Source organism: Oculina patagonica, chromosome 8 (genome assembly GCF_052425735.1).
Source record: "Oculina patagonica isolate OP01 chromosome 8, crgOcupat, whole genome shotgun sequence".
Taxonomy (NCBI): domain Eukaryota; kingdom Metazoa; phylum Cnidaria; class Anthozoa; order Scleractinia; family Oculinidae; genus Oculina; species Oculina patagonica.
Genome location: NC_135765.1, coordinates 30,330,647 through 30,356,400, shown reverse-complemented (window position 1 = coordinate 30,356,400; position 25,754 = coordinate 30,330,647). Strand labels below are relative to the sequence as shown.

Genomic DNA, 25,754 nt, shown 5'->3' with positions numbered 1-25,754 from the left:
GCTAACGATAAACTGTTCGATAGCTGGGACAAGTACGATACAAAACAGAAAACCATCGACCAGCTCCTGAAAACCTATGCCCGCTTTAACGGCCCGGCTCGTGGTGACAACTCAGCTCGTGCTCACTAATTCGGCGCTGATCGAGAAAAAAGTGTTTGAGTTACAGATTGTAAATAGGACTACATAAAGGCTTTGAGAAAAAAGTGTTTTTAAATGGTTTCATTTGTAATAAAAAGTAGTTACTTCAAGAGCCCATTATCCTCTCTTGGTTACTTTGATAACTTTGTTGTCTTCATTTACTAGCAATTTAGAATCGCTTCCGAAAAGTAGAAATCTAATTTACGGTGAATTAGAATTTCCCCAGTCCATATTTGGCCGACTAACAACGTTTATGATACAACGCACAATTTGCCTTCTGGGAAACAAAATGACGGTTATAAGTTTTGAATTTAGACCTCGCTAACTTCGGGCTTTCAAGCTTAACTTTTTGAAGCGATCCGAGTTTGTCTTTCGGCAAGCGCGTTTTAATCATCTAAAAATCGGGGTTTGAACATTGACTTTTCATGTTTAAGCGCATCCACTCCATTACGCGCGCATCCACTCCATTACCCGTACAACTATTAACGTGCGTTTGATTTTATCAGCGGCTCATGATCATTTGAGACTGATGAAAGGGTTTTCCCGAAACAACCTTATTGTTACTTATTTTCGCGGGACATAATTTTCGCGATTTTCGAGATTTTCAAAAAATCGCGAAATTAAAGACCCGCGAAAATTAATTCTAAACGATTTATATTGTATTTTTTATGCTAATTACGTATTTTTGGCCAAATCGCGAAAATTAAGTCTCGCGAAATATTCCTGTTCCATTTTTGCGAAATTAAGTACCCGCGAAAATAAGTAACAATAAGGTATTTAGCACTTTGTGAACGAATTGAAAGCCAAAGTGCTATACATAAAAAATTTTTATCGTTCGCATTTCTATAAAAAAAGAGAGCGGGTGCTTTTTTTTTAAGTTATTTGTTATTTCCTTCATCGTCAAATTCTCCGGAAGCGAGCTAACAAAATAAATCCTGACCTCTCAAGTACGGACCTATCGTGTCAAGGCTTAAATTTTGCCCTGTTTTCGTATTAAAACGCAGACAAAAGCCATGTCTTACAATTTTTTTTTGTAATTAATTGAGGAGTAAAGCCTCGTGGTTTTTGTTCATTCCAACGTTCCCAATAACAAATGTTAAAGAAAGAGAAGCGGCCCAAAAAAAATGAAGCAGGCGGGGCCGAGAAACATTTTTTTTTACTTGGCCTTTATCTTTTAAACCCTGTGGTTTTTTACATCTTCTTATGATCTCTGACACATAATCGTTATTTACCAGCAAGCTAACAGAGTAGACTGCTATCATCCTTCACAAAAACAGCTAGCAGCGTGTGAAATGTTATAAAAGGTGGGTATCCTTTGGGAAATGACGGCGGCCGCTGGGGGCTGGAAATTAGTAGCCGTGCATCCCTGGAAACGACAACAACAAAATGGCGGATGTGTCAACAGTAACTTTCTCAGGGAGTTCTACAGAAACTATCGAGCATGCCAAGGCATTCTGGAAGTCTATAGACCCTCCGCCTGAGCCGAAATCTACATTAGTCGTCAGTGGAATAAATCATCGCCTTCAAACAGCGCCCAAAGTACAGAACGGTTTGTAAACTGTTTAGATTCTGAGCAAACCTTTTACATGTACACTTATAACGTGAATTCAAATGTTGAAAGTTTTATCGATTGCATTGATTGTTGATCCCATAATTTTCTTTTAGGAAATAAGTTTAATAATAGTAATCAGGCTCAAACAGATTTACTTGAAAAGGAAAATGACCCAAGTAAGTGCATTTTAGTTCCATCATTAAATGATTATTCTTTGCAATTAATTTATAAGCTTAATTGTTTTGAATTTATCTTGGACTGAAAGTCTGCCTTCAATAATAGCTAGTAAATATGTTTTCAGGGCTTAAGAAACATTTGGAAGATGCACAGAAGAGGAAAGATCAGGAACAAGCAGATTATGTACAAAGAATGGTCAGTTACTTTTGTTATAATTATTTTACATTCTTATGATTCCCGACAGACTTAGTACGTGGCTAAACTGATCGGCTAAACCGGTTTATCACCCACTTGGTGTTCAGTAAGGATATACAGTCAACTCTTGTTATAGTGTCGTTTAGTGTCCGTAACAGCGAGAGCCGTAATAGCGGGAGTCATTTCCAGTCAAACTTCTTTTGCCGGGGATCTGGATTTTGTCCACAATAGCGGGGTGTCTGCAAGGCGAGAGTTGACTGTATTTTCAAATTCAGAATTTACCAAATGCTAAGCCCCAAATATGATCCCTTACACTAACCTTAAGTGAGAGGGCTAACGGTTAGTATACTGGACTGTAGGACTAGCATTTTTGTGTCTAGTGCAAAGTGCAGAGACAATGCTACAATGCTAAAAATTTGGGTAAGTGCTTCATATACGGCAAATTATGACGTCAAACTAACCAAGTTCCACTTAGGTTTTTCATACATGACAGCATACACAAAGTATTTTCAGTGTTCTTATCTGGGTAATTATCGTAATGGATAATCACTCATTAGTTCTTGGACAAGACACTTATCTCATACATTGCCTCTCTCCAGCCAGGTGTAAATTAAATATGGGTACCAGCAATTTCATGCTGGGAGAACACTGCGATGGACTAGCATCCCATCCAGGGGATGTGGAGTAGAAATTTTTACTTCTATTCACTTTGCTACTGAAACCAGGATATTATAGTGCCGGCCTGATAGCTAAAATTAGGCCAACACAGACTTATAACCATCTTTACCTACACTGTTGATAGTATTTATCAGAATATACTAAAACAGTGGATAGCGCTTTTGGTACGCGTAGATTGGTTAACTTAAACTTGATATATCTTTTGCTATTCACCGCCGAGCAATGCGCACAAGAAAATCGTAATCTTTGAAGGGGAAAACTGGCCAAAATCATTCGTTTGGGCTATAATTATTATCTCACTGTTTTAGTATAGACTAAAACAACTATTCACCTCAGTGTCAGTATATATCTAGTGATGGGATATTTATCTTGTTGCTTGGCGGCTCAGTAAATATCCACCACTAGCCACCTCCACTTTGGTACATAGCTGTTAACTATAAATTGCAAGAGTAACATCACATTTTTGCATCTTGTAGACATCATTCAGGGAAGAAGCACAACAAACACTGGCTCAGAGGAAGGCTGACAGATTAAAAGTAGGTATATTCAGTGTTGGTACACGCCTTGAAAGTCCTTGAAAATCCTTGAATTTTAAGATCAGAGTACAAGGTCTTAAAAGTCCTTTCACTCCAAACAAGATTAGGCGCAAATTTTTACACAAATGAAATTCTGACAGAAATTTTCCTAAAAAAAAATCTGCAAAATGTCATTGCCAAAGTAATCAATTATTTTGTTTGTCTTAAGTTGAATTATGCATTGTATATTATTGAAAGCTGTTATTAAATGAATCATTGTTCCTTTTCTCATAGAAAGAGGAAATTTCACGTCATCAGTATAGAGAACCAGTTTTCAATGTCTCGTAAGTCCATAAATTTGTAAAAAAAATCAATAAGCCTCATAAGCAGGCTCACATTAAAGAGGTGCCAGGAATAAAGCCCAGTGAGTGACTTTTGATAAATTGCTAGATTCTCCTTCCAATTTGCCCCGTATATGCTTGTAAACCAAAGGAAGAATTTTTTATTAGATCAGGACACACTTGGGCCTTAGTCCTTGCACCCCTCCATTTGCCGCAAACACACAGAAGTGACTCCTGACTGTTGTTCTCTTTGCAAATTAAATGTTGCACTCCCCCCCCCCCCCCCTAATTGAAATCTTGCTGTTATAACAAAATCCATTTGTCTTTATCATTAATGGCCGTTTTCACACTAGACATGGACAAATTGTCTAGATGGACAAATCGTTTAGACAGACAACTTGTCTTAGTGTGAAAATGGGACTGATGTATTCTTGGACATACAAGTCGTCTGAATTTGGCCCTCGATTTGGCTGTCTGGGAGGATGATTTTTCTCAGATGACTTGGTCGTCTAGACAGACAAGTAGTCAAAAAGCCGTCGTAAATTCACACTAGACAAACAAATCGTCAGACGATTTGTCCATATTCTAGCATGAAAACGGCCGATGTTGTCATCTGTGTTGCAGTCATGGTTGTATGAACATCCCAGTATGGATTTTAAAAATTTCCTTTGATGTTATATAATAAATTTATTATATCATATTTTTAATTCTTAGAGAATCAAGCGATGAGGAGGAGGAGATAGCAGAAGCTATGGCAGAGATTGATAAATTTGAAGAAACCCTTAAACAGAAGGAAGAAATCAAATCTGAATAACCTTAACTCTGCCATTATTGAAGACTCGGATTTTTTAACACAATGAAAAAGAAAAATACAAAAATTGTAAATATTTCAGTTCTTGAAAATGAACTTAATAAAAGAGAATAAGAATATTTGCAGAGAAGCAGTCAACTTCAACGTTTAGAAGAGTATCACCAGTCGTTAAAATTGAAGGCCTTTTTTGCTAAAAAAGGGGAAGAAGACGGGTACGGTTGGCCTTTTCTTAAGCTATGTTAACCCCTCGGCTCCTGTGCCGGCCATAAACAGTCGTAACGAACTTTGCTCCTATCCAAACTCGGCAGTCATTTCGGCATGGGCTCTTTCCAATGTTTCTTGCTTCTGAAAAGTTGGCAAAAGTATCAGATTTTGCCATCGAACTGAGCAAGATAATGCCCGATTTCCAGCATTCTGGGCCAAAAATGTTTTATTTTGCGGTAGCGTTCAAGGCTTGTGCGATGTTATATGCGCATAAGGCCTCCAATTTTCTTTTCCTGCGAACCGCGTCAAGTTGCGGGAAAAAATGTATGGAAACCCGCTACATCCTTCAAACTAATAGCAAATAGAAACTTTTGCCCAATATTTTAACTTTACAATTCATAAGTTGTCCAGAATTCAATTTTTGTAGAAGATATTTGCCGTCGGATTCCCATATATACACAAGTGTAATTTCTACCCGCTTTGCCTATTCGTCAAAATGGCGTCGAAAACCGTGATATAAAGGGAAATCAAAGGCCCGGCCTATTCCTTCAAAGGGAAATTAGCATATATTTGGGGAATTTAGAAGGTCTTTGAAAGCAACGTTTTGGATTTTTTGAGCAACTTTCGAGAAACTTTTAAGAGTTTAGAGCACCTTTTTAGCGACTTTTTGGTATTCCAGTAAGGCCATCCCAATAAAATGTTTCGTTTCCCATCGCCCCGTCTCTTGTGATGGTGGGTCGGTCGGTCGGGAAAAAAAAAAAAAAAGAAAAAAAGAAACACTTGAAGGGTTCTGGGTTCCAGAAAAGGCCGGGCTGCTAAGTAAGAAAGCCTGATTACAAAGTCAACTCGAAAAAGTGGTCTTTTCGTTCGTTTAGGCCATCCCAATAAAATGTTTCGTTTCCCATCGCCCCGTCTCTTGTGATGGTGGGTCGGTCGGTCGGGAAAAAAAAAAAAAAGAAAAAAAAGAAACACTTGAAGGGTTCTGGGTTCCAGAAAAGGCCGGGCTGCTAAGTAAGAAAGCCTGATTACAAAGTCAACTCGAAAAAGTGGTCTTTTCGTTCGTTTAGGCCATCCCAATAAAATGTTTCGTTTCCCATCGCCCCGTCTCTTGTGATGGTGGGTCGGTCGGTCGGGAAAAAAAAAAAAAGAAAAAAAGAAACACTTGAAGGGTTCTGGGTTCCAGAAAAGGCCGGGCTGCTCAGTAAGAAAGCCTGATTACAAAGTCAACTCGAAAACGTGGTCTTTTCGTTCGTTATTCCTTAACAGTCTTTAAATAACGTAGTATCGATGTTTATTAAATACAAAGACATTGCATCATACCAATTGTTGTTGATAAAACAAGATCGTGTGCTTGTAATTGAAGTACTTGCTTCTTAACTAGTGAATCTGGAATTTTTTTTTTTTTTTTTTTTTTACTTTTCGAAAAAAATGGGTCGGTCGGGCGATGGGAAACGAAACATTTTATTGGGATGGCCTTAATATTCCTTTAAATAACGTAGTATCGATGTTTATTAAAGACAAAGACATCACATCATACCAATTGTTGTTAATAAAACAATATCGTGTGCTTGTAAAATGAAGTACAGTGGAACCCCGATATAACGATATGCCAAGGGGGCAGTAAAATTATATCGAGTTATATCGAAGATCGTTATATCGGGGTTCCACTGTACTTGCTTCTTTGACTAGTCAATCTGGAATATTTTTTTTTTACTTTTCGAAAAAAAAATGGGTCGGTCGGGCGATGGGAAACGAAATATTTTATTGGGATGGCCTAAGCAATTTTTCAGCATATAACGAGTACAAATCAAGAAGGCCGCGCTCGTCGAAGTTTTCCCGCCATTTCGGTCCGAGTACTCGTTGCCATGACATCATCACAATGATCACGTGACTTGTGCTAAGGCGGCCATGACAGCCGTCTAAAAACATTACAAGTGAGGCTTGTAAATTGCTTCGACGTTCTTTTAGAAATTAAGGTCTGTTGTGGTTTTTCTTTGAGCTCAGAGTTTCTTTAATTTTGGATTATTTATTGGAATGACAATTGGTTTAGGGATGTCGTACGAAGCCTCTTACGTAAAAGCAAGGAAAAAGTAAGTGGTCTTTCTAAATAGCGAAGAATGCCTGTATTATAAAAATTTGAGCCAAGTGAGCTAAAGTCTTTCAGATTAAGCTGGAGGTTTTAAATCCAGAATTTAATTGAAAGGCTTTGAGCTACCAGCTCCTAGAATTTTCAGGAATTATATTTTAAGTTCTAGATCGATATATTAGCAGCTTTGTTTTGAACATGATTTTATATTTACTTAAAAGTATGCCTCTCTGATTTTATATAAGACTTAAGCTTTTTTAATCTTACATTGTAAATCTTCCCCTTGCAGTTTTGGCGTGGATTTATAAAAAAAAACAGTGAATGTTTGTCTGGTTAATTTTTTTCTCATTTAACCTTGATTTCAACACAAAAATTTCCTGATTTTCAAGCTGACTTTGTGCAATACATGTAAGCTTAAACCTTATAAATTAATAATTTGATATTCAGTTTTCTAGTTTTAATTATTAATCTTAGAACTAAGGCCTGGTTCACACTAGCGACATAGTGGCGTAACGATATGGACATAGTATGGACATTATGCTTATGTCATTATCTGCTATGTTCTTATCTTGTGTTGTTCACACTGGTGATCTAAAACATCAACTTGAATTTTTTTTGCATACCGTAAGTGTGACCTTGTGATTATGTCGTTATGTCGCTATTGTGAACCAGGTCTAAATTAAGCTCAAGTTAAAAAAAGCTACAGAAGAACAGCTATCCTTTCTAAAGGGAAATTGCTTGAAGGGTCATTTCTTGACATAATATATCAAACACGAGAAGCAGTGTTTCATCGGGATATCCAAACACCGAGAAGAGAGTTGGATATTCTTGTACTGAATTTCGTTTCTTGATATATGTGTTACGATTCCTATTGTAATAAGACTTTTAACAGGCCAAGACTTTTAATAAGTGAAGTCATAACAGCTTTTACACTTACAAGTGAAATCAATCTCTCAAGCACATGGATTTTGGCTAACACAAGTCATGTGATATAAAGCAATTGCGTGACATAATAACGTTACAATATGATGCCTCTCCAACCATCTAAATTGATTCATCTAATATAAGTACTCAGGATGTGTACAGTGTGTTTGTCCACTGCGTAACATTTTTTATTTTGGTTGCTAGATAAAGCAAATCAGTTCAGATTAAATCAGTTCTGTAAAGAATATAGCTTGCAGTCGATTAAAATTTCATCCATTTCATGCAAGTTTTCAACAGTTTACTAATTAAAACAATTGTATACCCTGTAATCCTTTATTGAAGCAATTTTTCTTTCACAAAGTCGTAGCTTTAACAGATACTTTTCTGCATGAATGTAGTGACATCAGAGGGCATTAGCAGCCGATTTTTTTTATGTCTCTTCTCGAGAGCAGGCAACCAGAGAAAGCCATCTGAAATTCAGGCTAATTTAACTGTCTCCTGGCAGGAAACAAGCCAGATCAACAGTATTCCACACTCTGGTTACATACTTGTATACCCAAAAGACCATTTCTGAATTGTCTTTTGCCTGTCAAACCAAGTCTTCATGCAAAACCATTCTGATGAAAATGAGTTGTACCTGAAAATTTTTTTTTCATGCAAAATGAAAATAAAGTTTTGTACAATGTATGAGCGCCAGGACTCGTTTTGACAGAGAGGCAAAAAGCAACTTGAAAATGGCAAATTATGCAATCCCTGAACCTAACTGGTTGACTGTGTAACAGCTTAAATTAATAATTTTTATTTGTTTGTTTTTGCATTTTTTCCAATAAAAGGGCTGTTAAGCAGCTAAAAAACAGTAATGCACAACAACTGGAGATTGAAACCAGAAAAATGGAAGAGAGGATACGTGCTTTGAAGGAACAAATGTTCAAAGAAAAAGAGGAGAGAGAGTAAGTATTGAGTTATAAAATAAATTTTGTACAAATTACTGGTATATGACTGTGTAATTTTTTTTTATACCAGTTGAAATTTTGACCTAACAATTTTCTTCAGTTATTTAGTACATGTACAATAAAATGCGAGTTTTAAGTCCTCCCAGTTGTAGGAGTCAAGGACCATCTCTGCAATGAAAAACATATTCTGGTAATAACCACTACGTACTCCTTGCTACGTATGTAGTGTTTGCTTTGTTGTAAATTAAAGTACACTACCCATTCTTATTATTTTTTAGAAAGCAAGGTGGAACAAGGTGGGCTTCAGGAAAGTCTGGTCCTCTAAACAGCCATGCTCAAGACGTCCTGAAGAAGAAGAATTTGAAAGCTGAAAAGGTAGGTAGTCAGCTCAAAGTGGTAACCTGTGAATAAAATAAAAATGTGATAGGTACAGACTGACTTTTTGTCTCCGAGATAGATTTACAGATGAATCCCAATAACTCGAACCCTCAATAACTTGAACCTTCTCTGATTCCCCTCAGGTCACTTTCTCACTAATTTTACCATTGATAACTCAAACTCCAGATAACTTGAACCTTTTTCGATTTTCCTTGAAGGTTCGAGTTATCGGGATTCAAGTGTAATTTATTGTTCATTGTCATCAACCTCGTTCTCAGGATCTCTCTCTCCTTGTGGGGAGGGAGAGAACCTGGGAATGAGGCAGTGTCATGAATGTGGAACAAAGAAAACATCTGAGTCCCTTTGGGGAATTGAATGCTCTTAACCACTGAGCTGCAGATAGATTTTTGACAAGCTAGACCATAATATTTTTTTATGTATTTTAGGTTCATATGTGAAACGTGTCCTGCTTAATGCTAGGGATGTTCATTATTGCAAGCATCTGTTGTGAATGATTGAAATGTTAAGCTCAGTAAATAAAATGCAATGCAGCTGTAGATGTAATGATCACAAGTGTGGGACAAGGAAAAAATCTGAGTCCTGACGGAAATTAGAATTCTACAGTATACCTGCCAACTTTTCCTAAGTCAAAGGCGCGAGGGTACCATCTCCACATTTCCGAAGATGTTCCTACCTTTTTTGGAGATTTCTGAAGATCTCCCAATCACTTCCGAGCATTGCCGAAGGGCACCAAAGATGTTCTGACGACGACTTTCAAGCATTGCCGATGTGTGTGAAATCGACTTAAACACATTGAAATAACAATGATCAGTTTCTGGATTATTTTTCATCAAAACTGAATTGAATTTACATTTAAAGGGTTTTAAGAGTACCGGTAAGAAATCAAGATGTGTCGGTCAGGCATGAGAAATTGGCCCGTATGCGTGAGATACACTTTGGATCCACAGTCGTGAGACTCACACATAATGCGTGAGAGTTGGCAGGTCTACTACAGTAACTTTTAAATAGTTTTTTATTGTTCCATTTTTGTGTATTGACAGGCTCCAAGGAAAATAAAGATTCTTGGAGATGAACCTTTACGTGAGTTTATAATAAATTGTTGTGTGTTTTCTGAAAATCTATCCATTGTGATCCACATCCTTGTGGGCAGTCTATGGAGCTTTGGAGGGTTGCAAGCTCCGTTGCCAGAGGGTTTCAGTTCACAGTAGTTTTTAGCAAAGATTTTAGTCTGGTTTCCATATTAACTAGTAAAATCCCATACGACTAATTTTTGTTATTATTTTGTTTCCAGGCCATCTCTGACATTCCCACATTTTTGCTGCTAATCTGGGATAGTCAAAGATAATTGAATTAGGAAAGAAAAAAAACATGATTTATTTTTCATTTGCCAGTGCATCCCAGATTTCTGTTCATTCATTCCCGGCATTTTCCTGCAACTTCAACACATCTGCCCAAAACTGGAAACATCTTTGACAGTTGAAAAGTATACAAACATCCCTACTGCTCATCGGGGATTATTTCATCATCATGATGTAAAAAAAAATGCTTAGAAAACTTATCAAAAATATAAGATTTACATGTTAGAACATACTTTGTCTTTATTTTCAGAATCTTACAGGAAGAAGGCAACACCAAGAGCTCAACAGGGAGACAATTTTGGTGCTTCAGGGTGTGGTCAGTGCGAGAGGATGAAAGCAACTTTGGTAATATAAATTATATTTCTTTTTCTTTTTCAATTGATGGATTAACATCTCATCAATGGGAATGGGAACTTGTCATTATTTACCTGTTTTTTTCTTTAAAAAAATATCTGTTTTACTTGTGAGGGAACCTAAGCCGGGTTTTTTTTTATTAGGTTCCCTTGCCATTTTGTTTTCTATCTTTAATAATCTTATATTTTATTGTAGTTTTGTATATTCATTATAATTATCTTGTGTATTGATTTGTATTATTTATTGTTTTTCATAATTCTATTTTTTGTTTGTGTGGCAAAAATAAAAATAAAAAAAACTTAGGGATACTCCTAGTCACTTCATGTCATGAAAACTGATGATAAACCGGGGTCTGGCAAGACTCCCTAAGTAGCTTATTGTCAACATTATGGCTGAGTTGCTTCCCAGTTGTTAAGGTCCTTGTAAAAGCCACTAATTTGTGATGTTTGACTGATGCGTGTAGGTGTGTATAGAATGTGATGAGAAGTACTGTGTGAGCTGCTTCATGTCATTTCATCAAAAAGGAGCACTTAAGAAGCACAGCACCCAGACGCTTGAAGAGGTATCGTGCAACTGTTTGTAGACTTCCTACAAGTCATTTATTCTTTTCTTGTTTTAATCATGTATAAGCACTTCACACTAGACTGTTCATATGCCCCTATTTTTTTTGTGAAGTCGTGGAGATCAATCATTGAGTTACAGGTTTTCCTCTATCGAACTGCCGAAAATGAAGCTAGAGTTTGGCCGTCAGAGTTTTTCGTTTTTAGGAGCCTCCGTTTTTAACAGTTTACCGTCGGACATGAGAAGTCTGAACTCTAGACTTCTATTTAAACAAAAAGTTAAAGACCATTTTTATTTGTAATTTTAATTCATAAGCTTTAATATGTTTTTGACCATTGTAGTTTTAACATTTTTAAACTTAGTATTTTTACCTTTTTAAATTTTTAATTCTTACAGGACCCCTAAGATAACAGTACTCTCAAGTACTGATGGGTTAATCCTGTTAAAAATATTCGTTTTTTTATTATTATTATTATTATTATTATTATTATTATTATTATTATTATTATTATTATTATTATTATTATTATTATTATTAAATGTAGACAGGCTGCCAAGTCGTCCAAGTCGTCTTTTAAGCAATTCAGTTGAATTCAGTGGAACTTCAAAAAAATTTTTGGGGTGTTTTGTGTTGTTAGAAATAATTTCTTTTGATAAGATATTTGAAACATTAACACAGAAGTTTGCATTAAGATGTATATAATTTTGGTACATAATTTTGTCCAATTAATATTTGAAGTCCAGCTTAGACACTGTGCTCCCTCAGAGAATCAAATTATAGGAAAGAAAATCTTGGTCATGAAAATTAAAACAAATGACACAGGGCAGCAGACACTGATTTTAATTTTTAAAGCCTTACTCCATGATTGCATGATTCACAACTAACTGTACATTACACATGTCTGTATTTTTGTTTGTTTTGCACACAGTATGAAGCAGATCAGCAACTAGTTGAAAAGGAGAGTTACAGCAAACCTGTGTTCTCACCTTCAACAAATACTCCAAGGTACAAAATTAGTATACTTTTTAAATTATGTGCATTGCATCTTCAAATTGAGTATTATGACTTGCTAAGACCTTACGGTATTTCACAATATCAGGTTAGGGTTCACATATGTTTTCCTGCATTTTAACCACAATAATCCTTACCTTGGTGGTCTTTTATTTGTCAGGATAACCAACCATGAACAAGCAAGGTCTCCGCAGGTAAGGACAGTTATTGTATACACCCGGTTGTTTTCTTGAAGGGTGCACTTTGTTGTCTACATTCAATAGATTTCACCTTGTAATATTTTGGTCAACACGAAAAGTGACATGAAGTTATAACATCACCTGTACTGTGTGCTGACGTCAGTCACATCCTATTGCAATCACATTGTGACTTTCATTAATAAAAGAAGAGTTGAACCAGGTTTGCAGAAGAAGCGTTTGCCTAGCAATCGCACATTATGCATAAAAGGAAAAATGACAAGATTGCGCAAAAGATAACAAGCTAAAGTTGCTTCTGACCCACAGAGGTGCACATTAATTATAGTTTCCTACAAATCTTCTAGTCCTCACCGGCCCACCAAACTTTTATTTTCACTTGCCCAAGGGCAAATTTTACTTTCCCATTTCCTGCCCTGTAAGCAATGTTCAACAAAATAAGATGCAAGTTTCAAATAAATGTCATTATCAGACCACCACAAAATGATGATCTGTGTCGATCATACAAAAAACACAATTTTTGTTGTTAACAATTCCGTGCAGTGGCTGATTGACAATATTTGCCTTGGGGTAAAGATGGTAAGATCAGTTTCCATTTCTCGAAAGCCTCAGAAACTTTTCAGACGCACAAAGCCATTTTTAGCTGTCTGTATCTTAAAAACAAAGAAGTGTTTAGGCCTGAAACTTTGTATGGAGGAAATCTCTGTTCATATTAAAAATAACATGGAATAAAACAGCTCTATAATCATAAGGTTTGAGATGTTGCTGTGGTTTTCCGGGAACGAAAACTTTTCGGAACCTTCAAGAAACGGGCCCCAGGTCCCTTTTTTACCAGAACTTATTGTTGAACAACATATTCAACTAATTTTCTCGTCTCATTTGTAGATGGGTGATACCACAGGGCAGCCTGGTGGAGCACTGTTACAGGGTTCTTATGATGAACAAGAAAGTGCACAGTCCTTTGCAGACGCACTAATGGCCTGGAGAAATTCTGGTAAAGAGGAGAAGCTGCGGACAAATCCTACAGATACAAAAGGTATGTGAATTTGTATTCTGGTAATTGCTTTTACTTGCAAGCCTATTTATCCGTCATTAGGACTGAAATTTTTGCCTGTTTAACCAATCACATCTTGATCTGGAACCCTCTTCATCTGTGTAAATTATTTTTGAAGAGATTTTAAAGGCGTTCTCTATGCTGTGTTCTCCAAATCAGGCGGTAACTGGTAAAATTTACTGCTTGTAACACCACTCTCTACTACCTAAAACTTGCACTAACCTGCATTGGAATTGAACTCTGCTTTCTCAACCTCTGAATATGCTGTCCAACCCCTTATCCACTTTGCCGCGTAGCAAACATTCGGTGAAATGGTCAAAACTATTGTACTCAGACAGGACCTGCCACTCTGCAAAAAGACAGGTGTCTCTTCATGTCCCCCCCCCCCCTTCCCCGCCTTAAAAGATGGTGTCTTGCTTGTATAGCCCCCACTCTATCAGGAGTAGAATTTGCCATTTCTCCAGCAATGCAAGCTTCATGCACACTAATATAAAAGTCTTAACTCAAATTTTGAAGCCAATAAATTTTGTCCATTTGGCTAATCAGACATTCTCCTCGAGCCAAGTGGCCCATACTGCCGGAGCTATCCTCAACTTTTTGCAACGTTGCGAGACAAGTTGCTGCCTGTAACATGTTAATCCCAACTAGCAACGTAGTTTTATTAAAACGGATGCGTTGCAAGTTGTGAACGAAATTATGAGCATCTGACACCCCCTCAGCAACTTGAAATGTTTCAGAGTCGTCATCGTGGCGTTGCAAGTTGCGAGGATACTTGCCTCGTGTACTAACATGGCCTTTAGATCGTCACTGATTGAGGAAGATTAATGAGACACTGTCACCAGTTTCACTACAAAAACTCAAGAGCCTAAAGACATATGGAAACTACGAATAGTGGTCCAATTTTGTTAAAAATCACCATGCAAGTGTACTGAAGCAACAAACAAGTGATATTATCGTGATGCCATCAGGAACTTCTGATCTCAACAGCTGATTTTTTCAAGTTTTGTCTTTCTGGACTGGAAAAACACCTTAAAATTATTATGGTACAGTCAACTCTCTCTAAAACAGACACTGTCGGGTCTGGCTCCAACTGTCCGTTTTAGACAGACACTGTTGAACTGTTGGTTTTAGACGGACACCGTCGGGACTGTCCGTTTTAGACAGACACTGTTGGACTGTCCGTCGGGACTGTCCGTTTTAGACGGACACTGTCGGGACTGTCTGTTTTAGATGGGCACCGTCGGGACTGTCCGTTTTAGACGGACACCGTCGGGATGGGCTACAACTGTCTGTTTTAGAGAGGTGTCCGTCTTATAGGGAGTTTAGTTACAGTGAAATGACTGAAAAATGGCAGGGACGGGACCAACACCAGGTGTCCAGTTTAGATATAAAGTAAATTGTTGTTGAAGGAAGAAAGGTACAGTCGACTCTCTCTTAACAGACACCTCTATAAGACGGACACCTCTCTACATCTTGATGTACAAGGTGCATTTCATGTACGAGTAGGCCTATTTCCCAATTTTAGTACTTTTTCACCGAAAAGTATTAAAATCCCTGTGACAGTGTCCCTTAAACTAATGAAATGTCCTTTCGTTTTTCGTTACAGGCAGTTCCCGTGACTCAAGCACCACTCCAGAGCCATCCAAGCACCAAGAAGTTAAGCTGAACTTTGGACCAAACAAGTCACTGAGTTATCTTGACCGCATGTTACTCAAAAAACATCATGGAGATCCAAATTTCACCTCGCCTCAAACACCTCCCAAGGGGACAAAGAGAGAGGGCAGTGAATTATCACCAAACAAAAACAATGCCTCCAACAGCCCAAGGTTCGATGATCAGTTGGGAATGAACTACAGAGAAATCTTCCAAAGTCTCGGGGCTTCTTCGAACAGAAAAAATACTCAAGAAAATAATGTACCACCATCCACAAGTGTGATAGCTATCGAAGAAGTGAACGACGATGATTTGAGTGGGGAGGAGACAGTAGCTTGTATTGTAGAGGAGGAGGACAGTTACCCCCACCCCCAGGCTAGACCCGTGTCACGGTCCGGGGGGGTCAGCATCATGTGTATGACCCCCATGGGAAGGTTCGAGGCCGATTCTGATGCGTTGGTGCTGGAAGATGTTTCACCAGTATCCATGAACAGTCCTGCTTCAGAACAGGCCGAACCCTTGTCAAGGCTGAGTGTTAGAGGTGCAAATTCTCGTGTGGGTCAGAAATCGCAACGTCAGGATCAAACTGGCGGCTCGACGGGAAGAATCTGGAGTCCACAGCCTCGCCATGTTGGTCTGTCAGAGTTTTTCCTCGCCGGTGTTCAAGGCGAGTCGCCTTCAGGGAGAGTGTCTCGTGTAAAGGATGCCTCATTTGACCTGACATCAGTCAAGCCGGACAAGTTGAGTAAGAGTCTTTTATCGCAGAATGTATGGAAACCACTTGAAAGCGTCTTTGCTAGCGATGATAGTAACAATCGACAGGAACAACGACAAGAAGAACATAGTGGGAGCGAAGGACGTGTAGAGAGTCCCCGCCCAATTATTCCTCTTTTACGCGAACCAGGCTTGTCAGCAAAGAACGGTGATAGACCAGACTCGCAATCCTCCACCATTGTCACTTCAGCGGTAAATGACAGCCAGTTTGGTCATGATACTCAGATTCACGACTTTGGAATCGTGGATTTCCTGAAAGCTCAGCCGTACATGCCCAAAGGTTACGAAGAGTACAGTCAGGTACACCGTGTATCTACAGTGTCTCCGCTTACACTAAGCCCAAACCCTCCAAGCTTTCACTGGTCAGATGACAGTGATGATGACATCTTAGCACAAATCTGCAATCAAGTAACACAAGAAGACCAGAAGGCGGACCAAGACGAGGATGACCGCGCGACCTTGACTGACCTGGCCTGGGAACTAGCCTCGACTACAGGCCGGTTGACTCAGTGTGAATTGGATGAGGAGGAAGAGGAGGATGAGGAGGAATTTGAGGAGGACAGTATTGAGAACAATGACAGTGGCTCAGGTCTGAGCTCGAGCGAGGAAGACATTAGTGCAACCGACACATACAGTGCGAGTGTTAATAAAACCAACGAAAAAGACGAGAACACGCTAGCAGAAGAAGAAGTCCATGCATTGAAGTGAATTTCAAACACTCTTCTTCTTCCTCTCGTTTGGTAACCGGTCAAGATTATAATTGAAACGTTGGTATCCCTTCCTGATTAGAGAGGGCTGCAAGATCAGTCGAAAAAGTATAAAAAGAAACGCTGAGCTAGTATTTAAATACATAGAGTATGTTTGTTGCATTGGAAAAAGGCGTTTAGTACTTTGTTACCCTCAGAAAGGTTCTCTGATGTCGTTTTTGGTAGTGTTTCACGAATGTTTCTCTTAAACGACTTGATCACCAAGCAATCACAATGCCACTTAGCACTATGCACCTTATTCCAGAACGGCGAAAAATACATGTTGATTGACCCTAATGGCCTCGGTCGGATCTGCAGAATTCAAAAGAATCTTTGCCTTAAAACGAGGCTATCAGGGCCAATTAACATGTATTCAAGAGAATAATGTTTTTTCACCATTTTGGAATAAGGTGTATGAACAGCATTGACACGTACAAAGTCTTAACTGAACGTAGTGGACTGTAAAATCTGTGGAAGACAACTATCGTGAATTTAGAATGGGATTGCGGTCTAACGATATATTGTGCATGTCAAGTACGCCGTTATAAAAACCCTATGAGGCATTTATATGTGGGAAATATATTAGTATTAATAAAAACTGAAGTTGCTTCCTTCTTTGATGATACAACATTGTTCGCGTGCTGGTCCGAATTCCTATTGCGCCACCACGGTTTATATTTCTCACAGGCAGCCCAAGCTAACAATAAGAACCATAGTAATCTTAGCAGACAAATATAATAAGGGTTGTGTGGGAACGAAAGAATTTTGATTTAACCGGTAGTGCGGCAAGAGAAGAAGCTTTAGCGTTCGGAGAAGAGGGAAACAGAAGTTTGGGTAGCAGCAGAAAAGCCGCGCAAGCGCTCGGTAAAGAGAAAGTAAACAAGTTTGACAAAAAGTCGAGACACACCCAAAATTTGGGTACAATAACCATGGTAAAATACCCAAAATTTGGGTATAACAATACTCATTGGTTAATTTTTTCGACAATAATATTTGGAAGTTTGCTATTATTGCAACTGTCACTGAGCCAGAGAACTTCCGTCTTATCGTTGTTAGAAGCTGCAAGCCAAAACAAGTTCAAAATCTCTCAAGTTTGTCAAGGACTGAGTATTTTGAAAGGGTATCTTTTTAAAAAGAGGTCAAGTCATCAACAAAAGCAGTTCTTTTAGTTTAGTTGTTTCCTACCACAATGCTCTTTATTTTGCCATTTCCTCGAATTTTTATAACAGGAACTTCTAAACGAATGATAAAGAGATAAGGAGATAGCGGGTCTCCCTGTCTAACACCATGGCAACAGTATAACCTATTAAAAACAACCTTAATTTTAGCTTTAGGTTTGCGTTTTTCAAATTCGTGGAACGCAATCTATAAAAAACAACACCTTTTTTCAATTAATATTATTGCTCCCGTAAATATTCGCATCTAATTAACTGGTTGATGACAAAACACTTTATCGCAAATTGTGTACTACTCTCATTCATAATGCAGTGGAACCCCGATATAACGATCCTCGATATAACGATATCCCCGCTAAAACAATGAATATTCTATGTACCGGCAAAAGTTACAGTAATATGTACGGGACAGAACCCCGATATAAAGATCTTCGATATAACTATGAGAATTTAGCGGACCGAACGTAAAATCGTTCACGATATAACAATATGATCAGTAAAAAGTCAAGATATAAATATTCGCATCTAATTAACTGGTTGATGACAAAACACTTTATCGCAAATTGTGTACTACTCTCATTCATAATGCAGTGGAACCCCGATATAACGATCCTCGATATAACGATATCCCCGCTAAAACAATGAATATTCTATGTACCGGCAAAAGTTACAGTAATATGTACGGGACAGAACCCCGATATAAAGATCTTCGATATAACTATGAGAATTTAGCGGACCGAACGTAAAATCGTTCACGATATAACAATATGATCAGTAAACAGTCAAGATATCAGCAAAACATCGAATTTAATTGCAGTTATTGTGGAATCTTTAACGTTTCTGTAAACAGCTATGATACTGTGCTCTAAGCCTCTTTATCAACTTTGTTCTCTTTATCTTCCTTTTATATGCAGTGAAAAGTACATGTTAGGTTTACACCGATATAGCGACATTTCCGGTTATTTAACGGCCATATCGTTATATCGGGAGTTTCGATATAACGATTCCTCGATATAACGATATCATTTTACAGCTCCTTTAGCATATCGTTATATCGGGAGTTTCGATATAACGATTTCTCGATACAACGATATCATTTTACTGCTCCTTTGGCATATCGTTATATCGGGTTTCCACTGTAGGTCCTTTGCAGAACATGGTCACGTGACCTTGTCAATCATAAAAATAGGGGCTAGGGCAAAATGATTGCCAGATTTACAAATCCCTGAAGTTTTTAAACTTTAAAAGCACTATAAGCACCAGCAGTCTAAAAAATGACAACCTTACTAATTTCATTGTGTTTTTTCTATTTCTAACAACCATTTTGTACTACCACATATTTTTATGATTGACGAGGTCACGTGACCGTGTTCTGCAAAAGGCCTATTATGACGCCGAATTCCGGACTGCGTGTAAACCCTGTTTTAGATGGGTTAGACTATGTAATGCTGAATCACCACATGCATTATCTCCTAATTTAAAGATACCTTTGCTTAGATTCGGGGAATTTCGAAAGAGATACGCAAGCCGGGGAGTCTGGACGAATATTCGACCCTCCCACCTCCCCTTCGGCGATGTAACACACAGCTATTGTACTTGCGCACCCAACCGCTTATTGCATTGGCCACAATATTTTCCCATATCTTATTCACGCCGGAGAATGAGCGGCATAATTAATGAGTGAGAATGGTTAAGTAATTTTAGTCCGAGAGTATAAGAAGTTGAGCGTAAGGTTTGCCTAGTTAAACTTGTTACAGTAAAAGTTACGTTTTGTTGCTGTTAAAATGTCTGCTTTATTCCGTGTATAAAGAAAAGCCACAGATTTCTTCATCTGCAGTACTATTAAATTAGTTTTCTTTGGGCAGTATAAAAAATGACCAAAAGGTTTTATAGTCCCGGGTATAGTTAAACTTAACGAAACATATATGTGTCCTGCGCAGCGTTAATTCAAATGAGCACATTGGATACTGTAAAGTTCAATGTAAAACTAAATGTTTCGACAGTGCTGCCTTCATCAGAAGTAAAAAGTGATTTTCACGTTACAGCGTTGAACTTTACAGTAACCGATGTATAGTTAAAACTTGCTACAGTTGCAGTAGAATTGAACGTTTCATTGCCGTTAAAATATTTGCCTTCGTCTCTGTTTCGATAAAAATGTGTCCGTGATTTTTTGTCTGAGAGCCCGCTTAATACGGACACCCCGATAATACTTTGTGTCCGTATTAACGGGGCTCCACTGTAGGGTATTTTTGTAATTTCCCGACTTTCCAAATATTTTGTTCCTCCACACTGAAATCGTTTGTGTTTTTATCAGCCATGATTATTAAACGGTAATCAAAAGTATACATACTAGTTATGCTACACTTTCTCGTGGTATACTATGGAATATCCCACGAGACACTTGTATTTTCTCGGTATACACACGAGCCTTAAGGCGAGTGTGTATGCCAAGAAAATACAAGTGACAAGTGGGATATTCCATAGTATACCACGAGAAAGTGTTGTGTAACTATTTTATACCATGCCATAGAAAATACGCTTACTAAATTTCGTCGAGAATACAGTCGCAGCGCACTATGGGAAGGTTGGGTTGAATACCGTCGAATATACAACGGCTTTCCTGTATTCTGATTGGCTGTATTTTCTATGGCATGGTATAAACAGGGGTACTGGATGACGACAACACAAGCATTTCACGTTCCATCACACGCATTAGAACAAGTAACCTCCGCTAAATTCCTCGGAGTTTATGTTGATCAAAATATAAACTGGGAGTGTCATATTGAAAACATTTCTAATAAGATAGCTTATGCCATTGGTGCAATTAAACGAATTCGGCATCTCACTCCATTTAATATTTTAATTAAAGTTTAGAAAAGCCTTATTCAACCACAATTTGATTATTGCAACGTAGTGTGGGGAAGCTGTAACAAGGAAAAAAAAAACTGCAAAGAAAAACTGCAAAAAAAAAAAAAAAAAAAAAAACTGCAAAGGCTTCAAAACTGCGCAGCTCGTACCCTAATGTCTGCGAGTTATGATAGTAATTTAAAAGATTGGAACAGAAGTCTATCCTAATGTATAAAACAATACATGGTATGACTCCTGATTATCTGAGATCAAGATTCGTATATCGTGACGATGTTAATGCTTATCGTTTAAGGAATACCGAAAACAAATTAGTTCTTCCACAACCTCGAACTGATTATCTCAAGAAAAGTTTTTCGTACAGCGGAGCTCAGTTGTAGAACAACTTACCTATAGACCTAAGACAAGCATCTTCACTGGCCGATTTCAAATCTAAATTAAGGTGGCTGGTAACGGTTTCCAGGACTTTTCAGCTCTTATACTTTGACGGGTCAGTACTATAAATCTTTATCAGTTGATGCTACAATAATGGTATGAAATTAATGCCCAATGATTGGCAAATATGTTTTGATTATTTTCATGACGTCACTGGTTACTATAGCAACAGTATAACTTGTTAAAAACACCCTTTATTTTGACTTTAAGTGCTTATAACTCAAAAATGAGCTCGGTGACCCTCATTTTTTATTATTGAACATTGATCAACATGTTAGATTGCAACTTTTTGCAAAGTTAAAAAATTCTACGAAGCGGTTTCACAGCCACCTTAAATTTTCATATTTTTAAGGTGGCTCTGAAACCGCTTCGTAGAATTTTTTTAACTTTGCAAAAAGTTGTAACTTAACATGCTGATCAATGTTCAATAATAAAAAATGGGGGTCACCGAGCTCGTTTTTGAGTTATAAGCACTTAAAGTCAAAACTAAGGGTGTTTTTAACAGGTAATATTGTTGCTATAGTAACCAGTGACGTCATGAAAATAATCACAACATATTCACCAATCATTGGGCATTAATTTTATACCATTATTGTAGCATCAACTGATAAAGATCTGTAGTACTGACCCGTCAAAGTATAAGAGCTGGAATTTGCTGGAAACCGTTACCAGCCACCTTAAGTCGGCACAGTTTAAAGTAATATCTAAATTTTAAGTAAATTTTAGACACGGCCTCCATGAAAAGCAGACTTTTCTTTTTTTTGTTATTTGAATTTGTTATTAAATTTTTGTAGTTAGTTAGATAGGTGGATAGTCCAGTAATTTAATTGACTGATGGAAAAACCGTTTATAAATAAAGTTATCTTATCTTATCTTATCCCCAGGCATCCCATAAAATGACATAAAATTAATTTATTCAAAATGGCCTCCGTATCGGTAAATATGTCTATTACGTAACACAGGGCTGTTTCCCCCTTATTTCGCTATACTGTTGTTTGCTTTGTCTCGGTGTGTTTCAGTAAGTAAGTAAATAAAAAAGAAAATAATGAAATATAACAATACTTTATTTATAGAGCTCTGTTACTATCTCTATCCAATAGCGCTTTACAAGTTATTTACAATGTTGAAATTACATATCTATATTAAAAAAGTTACAATTTGTATATAATAAAAGATAAAGGATCAATACAATAGAAGACTAAAAAGAATAAAAAGACTAGCTAGTTCGCTTAAGTTTATTGTAAAAATACACTAAACTATAAAAATATCTAACTAAAGCTCTCCTAAAAAGATATATCTGTGTTTGCTTTAGTTGAGTTATGTTAAGCCTGGTTTTCACTAGCGACGCAAGCACAAGCACAAAAACAAGCGCAAGCGTAGGTAGTTTGTGCCAAGTGAAAACGAACGTCGACAAAAGCACAAGCACATTAGCATAAGAATACGATGTTTACGAGTTTGAAGGCTTCGTTCTCGACTTCGTTCTCTCGGAAAATATTGCGTCCAAAACTCTCAGGCGTCGAGTGTTGTTGTCTCCTCTACTCTTATGACGAAGAAAGCGAAAGTGAGTACAAAAAACGCGGAAAAAGAAGTATTTGGGTTATAGAAGAAAGCATTCGTCTCCATTTCTTTCGCTACTCGGTTTGATTTTATCAAAATCACCCGCGGCCTCTGCAACTTTGTTCAAGTGCTGGAACGAGTGCTTTAATTGGCTACACACGGCCAGACGTAAACAATTTTCTTGTGCTTGTGCGATATTTCGTTTTCACATGAACGCAAGCATAAGCGCAAGCACAAGAAAAGGAAAAATTTTGATCCTTGTGCTTGCGCTTGTGCTTATGCTTGCGTCGGAGCCGTTTTCACTATGAAATAAGAGCTGTTATGCTTGCGCTTGTGCTTGCGCATGTGCTTGCGTTGCTAGTGAAAACCAGGCTTTAACTGCGTATGGGTACTTTAAAGTACAGTGACAGTACAGGTAAGAGTACAGTTAACTTTTATTAATAAAACTGAAATAAAAACAATTAACCAAACAGGCTGCTTCTTCACGTCTCGTACATTCTCTTCAATTTACCAGGAAAATCAATAACTTCATTTAGTGTGCTTGCAGGACTCGTTGCCTAAAGACCGCTGAAGGCAAAATCTTAAGGTATGGTTTTAATCCAGCAAACATAAACAGAGTATGAATTACCTTTCCAGATAAAAAATGACATTAAGATATCAATGTTTCAATTCAAGATTATTCATAATATTCTTCCAACAAAGGTTAGCCTTATTAAGGCCAAAATATTGGATAATGACATATGCCCTCAATGTCTCACTGACAGACATTCTTTAGATCACATGTTTTTGCACTGTCCTTCAACTTTAGCTTTTTGGAATTTATTTCAAAATTGGTGGTCCAGCAAAACTAAAGAAAATATTACCTTATTAAACTCTATGATTTTATATGGCATTTTTGACAACAAGATTCACATGTACGCTTTAAATACACGCTTCTTATTGCTAAGTACTCCATATACTGTAAAAGCTTACACGACGAAAAATTATGTTTCAACAGCTTTCTCGCACTCTTAATGGACAAACTTAATATACAAAGAGAAATTGCCATACAATCTTAACAGTCTTAATAAGTTCAATCAAACATACGGAAATCTCTTGTAATTTTTTTTTTCTTTTATATTTTTTCCTTTTTTTTTCTCTGTGCATTATTCTTTTTTTTTTTCTAAAAAAAACTAAATTCTTTTGTCGTAACTTGTTTCTTTTTTTTCATTGTAACTAAATATGATAGTTATATGCACTGTTCATAGAATTATAATCTCAAGTAGCTAATCTCAATATCCTGTAAAACGCTTCTGTTATATGTACGCTGTATGGTCTACTGTAACTTAATCTTGTAAATACTATTAACACTAATAAAAAAAACTTCTTTAAAAAAAAAAAAAAAGAAAAAAAAAAAAAAAAAAAAACTCGTTGCCTAAAGGTGGATTTCCAGTGACGCGTAATTTTTTCCGTGCGTTTACGAGCGTGAAAAAAATTAGAGACAATGTATTACGTGACTGCGTAGACTTGCACCAAGTCGCCCTCTATTGGTGAGCGAAGCGACGACCGCGAGTGACGAAGTCGCGAGAGGGCGACTTGTCCCGCTTGAAGGATTTTGAATCAAGTTTCCCGCCGAAAGCAAGAGGTATCAATTATCAGGGGGCGGTGTTTCTGCGAGCGCGTGACTTTTCTAGCAAGAGTTAAGTTCGTACGCGACATACCTAAACCGCGCGTAGAAGGACTTTGAGAAAGTCTAGTGACTGCGTGATGCAGTTAAATGTGTGTGTAACTGTTTATTGACAGAATTTGATTTCGCGATGCAGTCGTTGTGTCACCCACAAATGACCACTGCTCACCACTAGAGTTCTCAGTAGCTCAGTGGTTAGAGCGTCCAACTAGTGTACGGAAGGTCGTGGGTTCAAGTTCCATCTGTGAACTCAGGATTTTTTTTTCTGAGTTCTTCTCTCAAAAACACACTTTATTCCATTATAATGTATGCACGACTTCCGTAAACGCGTACGCAAGTCGTTCATACATTGTCTCTAAATTTTTTACGCACGTAAAATGTTACGCGTCACTGGAAATCCACGTTAACGCAGCAAATTTCTTCTGCTAATTCTCTACACTTCACAAAATCATGACACAAGGCGTTATATAAAACAAGGAAGGTTGCTTCTGAGCCTTTGCTTCGTTTCCATTGCGTCAACATTTCATAGGCCTTGTCGAAGCATTCCATTTTGTTAACATCAATTGCGACAACTTCGTGATTTCCTAACAGCCGACGCCCAAGGGCCTTCCAATTCCCAAGAATTTTATTTGCCAGTCCTTCCAAGTCGTCATATTCAGGATTACCATCCTTAACCCTATAATCTAAAAGAAACGCAGAATGTTCGTAAGACTTAACATATGAGTTGACGTAATTCGTAGTTTTACCTTTATAAAAAGGGTTCCGTGAAACATCTACTCAAAGAAATACATTTCTTACTAACTAAAACACTCCTACATATCTATAGTCCTTCGCAAACAGCCACGCCGACAGTATACAGAGCTTTTGCCGTCGAACAAAACGTTTCTTTTTACAGGACAACTCGGATTAATATTAATCGGATTAATATTAATCCTAATGATTATTATAATCCAGTAATAGATTATTATAATCCAGTAATAGATTATTATAATCCATTAATAGATTATTATAATCTATTACTGAGGTTTGAGCCGTGCCTTAATCTATTAAGACTAATATTAATCTTATGTAAGATTAATATTAATCGGATTAATATTAATCTTAATAATAAATCTCAACAACGCAATCCTAGTCCAAAGCTTCCGAAGATTGATCTAAGGCGGCCTTATCAATATCTTATGCATTCTTGGACCCTTTTGCTTGGTATCTAAATATAACAGATATCTGATCAGTAAAATTAACAAAGAAAAATGTAAAAGGTTTCACACAATCGTAGAAGTGCTCGATGCAAATACATGCGAACAGTTACTCAGAGTTTCACACACGAAGCGATCATCAGAGTGTTCTGTTAGATGCGGGTGAAATACAATTTAAACT

General features: G+C 37.4%; 3 protein-coding genes across 4 annotated transcripts in view; 2 read left to right on the top strand and 1 right to left on the bottom strand.

Moving 5' to 3' along the window:
* Positions 1-1,507: 1,507 nt before the first annotated feature.
* LOC144664485 (cilia- and flagella-associated protein HOATZ-like) lies at positions 1,508-4,537 on the top strand. The gene is made up of 6 exons (XM_078525645.1): positions 1,508-1,687; positions 1,804-1,866; positions 1,992-2,062; positions 3,217-3,276; positions 3,550-3,599; positions 4,311-4,537. Exons 1-6 carry the CDS (start codon positions 1,525-1,527, stop codon positions 4,408-4,410), a joined length of 507 nt encoding a protein of 168 aa, XP_078381771.1. The 5' UTR covers positions 1,508-1,524; the 3' UTR covers positions 4,411-4,537.
* Positions 4,538-6,519: 1,982 nt separating this feature from the next.
* On the top strand, positions 6,520-17,295 carry LOC144664470 (uncharacterized). Its single transcript, XM_078525619.1, has 10 exons — positions 6,520-6,701; positions 8,455-8,571; positions 8,853-8,949; positions 10,014-10,053; positions 10,582-10,676; positions 11,149-11,247; positions 12,176-12,252; positions 12,419-12,452; positions 13,338-13,488; positions 15,113-17,295. The coding sequence occupies exons 1-10, from the start codon at positions 6,646-6,648 to the stop codon at positions 16,639-16,641; spliced, it is 2,295 nt and encodes a 764-aa protein (XP_078381745.1). The 5' UTR covers positions 6,520-6,645; the 3' UTR covers positions 16,642-17,295.
* Positions 17,296-22,240: 4,945 nt separating this feature from the next.
* The window catches only part of LOC144664458 (uncharacterized), a 33,866-nt gene continuing 30,352 nt past the window's right edge, over positions 22,241-25,754 (bottom strand). For both annotated transcript variants that reach the window (XM_078525579.1, XM_078525580.1), the window contains one exon: positions 22,241-25,060. In XM_078525579.1, the coding sequence (XP_078381705.1) occupies positions 24,765-25,060 (296 nt within the window). In that variant the 3' untranslated portion in view covers positions 22,241-24,764. The remainder of the gene's footprint in view (positions 25,061-25,754) is intronic.